Here is a 6,272-nt window from a genome sequence, read left to right on the forward strand (position 1 = left end):
TTTAAGGTGCTTGTGGCATGTTTGCACCAATGTGGTATTTTATTAGAAGATATGCGAGTTTGGTGACCATTTTTGCTGGGACGTTCTCCACTAAATGATATAATCTTTCGCGGTACACAAAGATAAAGGAATTGGTTTATCCACATCATCCCAAAGTTTCTCATTCTGACGACACCATAAACACCAGAGGATGGAGATAAAATTCAATTGCCCATTGCTACTTAAATATCTAATAATTAAGAGATAACACAACCCATTCAGGTTCTCAACCTTTTCAACAATAGGTACGATGCCGCTCCAACAATCAGATACTCTTCACGCGCGAAGAGCCATAAAAACATGCCAAGGAAGATTCAAAATCAATAGAACAAAAGGGACATGTTAGTGGACACTGAACTCCTTTTGTGTATAAATTACGTTGGAATAAAAGAATTTTTTTAGTTTATTTTTTGTATTATTAATATAAACAAATTATTTTCAAGATATAAAATTTAAAATAATTATGATGAAAGTTAATAAACTTATTATCATATATATGTCAAATTATAATTGAATAATTTTTTTTAAAATTCAAAGACTATTTTTCCGTTTTTTATATTAAATAAGTAGAAGAATTTTAAGAGAGAGAGAGGGCAACCCAACTCATTCAAATTACACGTTAGAGAGAGAGGGTAATAAATATTTTTAACAATAAAAGACACAAGATGTTAATTATTTTGTGGAAAATTTATATTTTTGAAATTGGAGAATTTATTATTTATTTTATTATACTTGTTCTATTATAACCGGCTTTTATTTATTGTTTTTCTCGGCTGCCCACGTATACGTGTTTTATTTTTTCTTTGTCGGAGCCGCACCGGATATTCCACCCCAATCCGAACCGGAACCCGAACCCGAACTCGAACCGGTTCTACATTTTGCAGTATTTTCTTTCTTTCTCTCTTCTTCTCACTCAGAAATCAGAATACAGAAAATAGGAAGCAAATCATAACTCAACATTTAGCTATAGATCTCTCTTCTCTTTCTTTCCCGTTTCTCCAAATCCTTCTTCAAACACTTTCCCTCATTCAATCTTTCGCAGTGTTTTCTGTCGATCGATCTTTCTCCCATTCTTTTCCGCCTCTACTCTTTCTCATGTAGTGGCTCTTTTCAATCAGTTACCGCCATAGTTTTCGTTTTTCTTTTTTTCCATTTTTTCTTAAAGTAATGGCCTCTTTTCGACGGACTCTGTCGCCGGCGTATCCCGATCGCCAGTACCTTAACGGTTCGTTTTCAGTCTCCTCCCCGTCGCACAAGCTTCCGTCCTCAAACGCAAAGTACTCCTCGCCGCTGCCGGAGCTTGTGGCGGCGTTCCTTCGCCTCGCCGGCGGGGTGTTCACGCGCCGGCACGGTCGGAAGGGGCAGTGGAGGCGCGTGGTGGTCAGGTGCGTGCTGTGCTTCTTCGTTGGGTTCTTGCTAGGCATGTTCCCGTTCGGCCACGTGTCGGAGGACGTTCGCTCGCACGAAATCTCGTTTGAGATGAAGCCGCCGCCGCTGCCGCGCGCCGCGAACAACGCGCAGCAGCTGCTCCTCGAAGATCGCGTGCTTCGGAATCGCGTGGAGAGGGAGGGTTTGGTGATCGATCCGGTGAGTTTAAGCGCGGAGTGGGAGAGGCGGAGTGAGAGGTTCGATTTCACGCCGAGGAAGCCGCTGATTGTGGTGACGCCGACATACGACCGCGCGTTTCAGGCGTATTTCCTGAACCGGCTGGGGCAGGTGCTGCGGCTGGTGCCGCCGCCGGTGGTGTGGATTGTAGTGGAGATGAAGGCGGCGTCGATGGAGACAGCGGAGGTACTGAGGAAGACGGGCGTGATGTACAGGCATTTGGTGTGCAATAGGAATTCGACGGATGTGAAGGACAGAGGGGTTCACCAGAGGAACACGGCGTTGGAACACATTGAGCGTCATAGGCTTGATGGAATTGTTTACTTTGCGGATGATGATAATGTGTATTCTCTCGAGTTGTTTGACGCCTTGAGAGATATCAGGTACTTTGCTTCACTTAGTTTATTGGAGTTTTTGTTTTTTGTTATTTGTATTTTTTCCTTTGGGTTTCTGATTAGTTCTGTCGTAGTGATGGGTTTGCAATTTGCATCTGATCCGTGTTAACTTACATTTTGAGAGTTGGTTGTTTCGAGTACAAGACGGAGTTTTTGCCTCTTGTTGGTTGGTTTGTTGGTTGCCTTAAGTTAGGTACCATTGTCTCTAAGTTGGCATGCCTGTTTTTTTGTGGCATTTGGCTTTTAGGTTCCGCTTCATGTAAACATTTAAGGTTATATAATTGGGATATGATTGATGTTTGTTGGTAACCAAGGGGAGGGAAACCCGGGGTACTGGGGGGGGGGGGTTCCAATTCTTAGGGAATAACGTGTTTTGAGGAGCAAATTAGGGAGTTTACTTCTTTTTTGTTTAGGTTTGATTTTAATAATTATATGGCTAAATTGGAATGATTTGTTTTAGGATATTGGCTTCTCTTGGTAACATGGTAGTTATAACTGTCCTTTTTTGCAGTGTTGATTCATACTTTCTTTTACTTTTAAAAATATATATAGGCTAAATTTATATAAACTTTACAACAAGCATTTTATAAGAGAAGAACTAGGAAGGTAAATAAATCAACCTTTGGAGAAATTAGTTAAGAGAGTTTCTAAAATAGCTAAAGTGCATAAGTTGATTTTAACTTGTGAGAAAAGTTTGATTTATTTTACCTCCTTGTTTTCTTCTATTGATTAGAAGTTTATTCAAGCTAGGCTACACTTGACATATTTGATTGTACTTTTGTTTTGGCAAAGCTTTTAATATACTTTTTGAGTTGTCTGATTTTATTCTTGCTCCAAAGAATTTATTAGGGAAAGGGTGAAAACAACAAAAATCTTGTTTTCACCATTTCTTTGCTAATTCTTGAAAACAGGAAAGAAAGTAAGGCAACATTTATGTAATCATTAGTGAAAACATGTCAGCTGAATGAAAACAAAAAACTAACCAAATGCACCTTCACATTTTCCCTTTTTAGTTAAACTAAAGTTTAGCGGGAAAGGAGGTTCCATTCCAATGTTAGAGCATGTCACAAGCCTCAATGAGGGTTCACGGTGTTCCTAATAAATGACCTACCAATGAAGGATAACCTGTAGGGATTAAAAATACCTTTTTGCTGACGCTAGTAGATTTTACTAGTTGAGCCAACCATCGTTGACAATGATGTTATCCCTTTGATTGTTATGTCTTGACTGCATTTCCCTTTTGTTGAAGAAATATAATCAAAATTGTCTTTTTCATAATTGAGGTAGTGATTGCCCCTCTTCTCCATAAAGGGAGAAGTATGGCCAAGCACAATTTTAAAGAAGGTCTAAAAAATAAAATGGACTTTTTTTCTTTAATGAAGAAAAAACAGAAGAGCAAGCTTCCATAGAGGCTAATTGGATGAACTTCTGTCTGGCACTATTGTCTTCCGCATGGTTTAAAAGTAGTTTTAAAGTTTTTAAAAAAAATAAAGAATTACCACACCTTTATCTATGAAGATTTCATTCTTAACTTAGAACATCTAAGTAGCTTTTAAGATTAAGCTAAAAAGGTCAGGACAGACACTACCTATTGCCTAAATGAATTTAAGTATTTTGAATTGTTAAATGTTAAGCTTTCTTCGAGTCATATCTATCAGTTTTCTACATGTACAGCATATAATCATGATGTTTTCATGTTCTTAGAATGTAGGTTTGGTCCTAACTCAACCCAAAAGCTAGTGCATGGGATGAGGATTGCCTCCCACTTATATATTCTATTGTGGCCTTATCTCTAGCCGATGTGGGACTTGAGTTTTTCTCAACACATGTCGATCACTGTTTTATCAGCTATTCTGCTCATCATTTAACTTTTATCTTTCTTGTACATTTATGTTCCTATGTTCTAACATTGAACTGATTTTGTAGCCGCTTTGGCACTTGGCCTGTTGCCATGCTTGCGCCAAGCAAAAACAAGGCCATTTTGGAGGGTCCTGTATGCAATGCAAGCCAAGTGATTGGATGGCATACAAATGAGAAAAGTAAAAGACTTCGTAGATTCCATGTTGATATGTCTGGATTTGCATTCAACAGCACAATCTTGTGGGATCCAAAACGATGGCGACGCCCTTCTTCAAATCCCGTACGACAGTTAGACACAGTGAAGGAGGGTTTTCAAGTATGCCTCCTATTGTCTCTCTTTAATCTGTCCCTACCTATTAATATGTTCAGATGTCCTATTGTCCTTACTATTTCATATTTTTAGCCATTTAATATCATCTGCAATTGTTATAATCAATAAACTGATATGACTTTTGGTTTGACAGGAGACCACCTTTATAGAACAATTGGTGGAAGATGAAAGTCAAATGGAAGGTTCACCTCCTGGTTGTTCAAAAATATTGAATTGGCATCTCCATTTGGCTGCTAATAATATAGTTTACCCAAAAGGTTGGGTGCTTCAGAAAAACCTAGATGCTGTCATACCTGTCAAGTAATCCTCCACCAATTTTATTGTGTGTGATAGGTATGATCTGATTAGTAATGTGGCATATAGAGTTTTATCTGTAATTCTTAAAGCAAATGCAGAATGCGGTTCACTTATAAATTCAAATTTTAAAGTGATACTACAGAAAATAGAATGTTGTTAACTTGAGAAAGTTTGTCACCTTTTTGTTGTGTGATAGGTATGATCTGATTAGTAATGTGGCATATAGAGTTTTATCTGTAATTCTTAAAGCAAATGCAGAATGCAGTTCACTTATAAATTCAAATTTTAAAGTCATACTACAGAAAATAGAATGTTGTTAACTTGAGAAAGTTTGTCACCTTTTTGGCCTTGCAACAACTTGAAATTCATGTAGTTTGAGAAATTCATAATGGTTTAATAGCTTTAACCTCATGGGAGACGAAATTAACTTAGCTTTTGTTCATGACAGTTTGCCCATATTTGGTATTGATTCATCACTGAATAGATGGATGCATGAGTTAGCCACCATTGGCACTAATGCATTGTGTTGGCGGACAAGACAGGAACAGGTTATTGATTTTGTTCCCAAAGTCTCTTGCACAAAAATATTTGCAAGGGAAAATTTTTGCTGTTGTATAGTATGCTGCCTTATTTCTTTGAGAGAAATAGATCCTCCTAGAAGAACAAAAAACCGTTTTAATCAACTTGTTTGATTTTCAACATTATATACAGTTATGTATAGGTGGATGTTTCATCTGGGGGCTAATTTGATGTTAAGCAATATTGTTTCTGATTTAGGCCATACATCAAAATTTTCTGAGTGTAATTTCTCAAATGTACTCCACTGTTAATATTTCTTTTTATTCTTTCAATTGATGGTACTCTTCCCAGTACTTAGTTTTGATGAACTTTTATTTAATTTGCCGTGTACCATGATATATGCGAAGCAGTTGAAAAGCAAAAACCCAAATCTGGGCATGTATCGCATTTGGAGACTGATAGTAGACAATAATCTAATTTACTTGTTAGAAGGACAAAAAGCAAAGGAAAATTTTGAGACAGTATTGACATAATGGCCAAATTGATAGATGCTAACTCAAGACCTGGGGCGGTTACCCAAAATGACAAATTGACGAAACTAACAAAATTGTCTACTACGCCGGATTTTTGGATGGCTTTAGAGCAATTTGAACCCATCGCATAGGAAAGATGAGATTAGAATGGATTTTGACCATTGGCGCTACCATATATACCTCATGAAACAGTTTATATTGGCTTTAAGTGGAGTCAAAAATTGATGCCGATATACCATCAAATAATTCCATCAGGTTTGTTTAAAAACCATCATACCATAGGCAATTATGTAGAGGTGGCAAATAAATTCCTTTATCCACTGTCCATCCAATCCATCCATTATAATTAAATAAAACTAATGGATGGATTCAAATTCATCCATTTAATTTTATGGATGGTTAATGATACATCTATTAATTTTTAAAATTCAATGGATCCTTTAATCAATACTTATTGGTTCAAGATTAATCCAACTTAATAATAAAAGAATTTGTAGGCAATTTTTGAACAATGTTGGCTAGGTTTTTTCGGTCTCTTCAGTTGGGAATACTTTTTGGCAAACATCGGCATGGATTTTTTTACCGACGTTGACCACAAGTAAATCATAATTATCTTTTTCTTTTTTTTTTAATCTCTTATTCTTGTAATATATTTATCAAAATTTTTCTTATTAACATGAATTTTTTTTGGGT

The 6,272-nt window shown here is 36.8% G+C and overlaps 1 protein-coding gene across 2 annotated transcripts; it reads left to right on the plus strand.

Annotated features, from left to right (window-relative positions):
• Positions 1 to 937: 937 nt before the first annotated feature.
• LOC114409168 (probable beta-1,4-xylosyltransferase IRX9H) lies at positions 938 to 5,408 on the plus strand. 2 transcript variants are annotated; one of them, XM_028372515.1, is made up of 4 exons: positions 938 to 2,027; positions 3,966 to 4,215; positions 4,364 to 4,563; positions 4,976 to 5,408. In XM_028372515.1, exons 1-3 carry the CDS (start codon positions 1,207 to 1,209, stop codon positions 4,532 to 4,534), a joined length of 1,242 nt encoding a protein of 413 aa, XP_028228316.1. In that variant the 5' UTR covers positions 938 to 1,206; the 3' UTR covers positions 4,535 to 4,563; positions 4,976 to 5,408. The 2 variants fall into 2 exon arrangements, with proteins under 2 accessions (XP_028228316.1, XP_028228317.1); XM_028372516.1 differs by lacking the exon at positions 4,976 to 5,408 and adding an exon at positions 4,724 to 4,965.
• Positions 5,409 to 6,272: the final 864 nt, after the last annotated feature.

Source organism: Glycine soja, chromosome 4 (genome assembly GCF_004193775.1).
Source record: "Glycine soja cultivar W05 chromosome 4, ASM419377v2, whole genome shotgun sequence".
NCBI classification, from domain to species: domain Eukaryota; kingdom Viridiplantae; phylum Streptophyta; class Magnoliopsida; order Fabales; family Fabaceae; genus Glycine; species Glycine soja.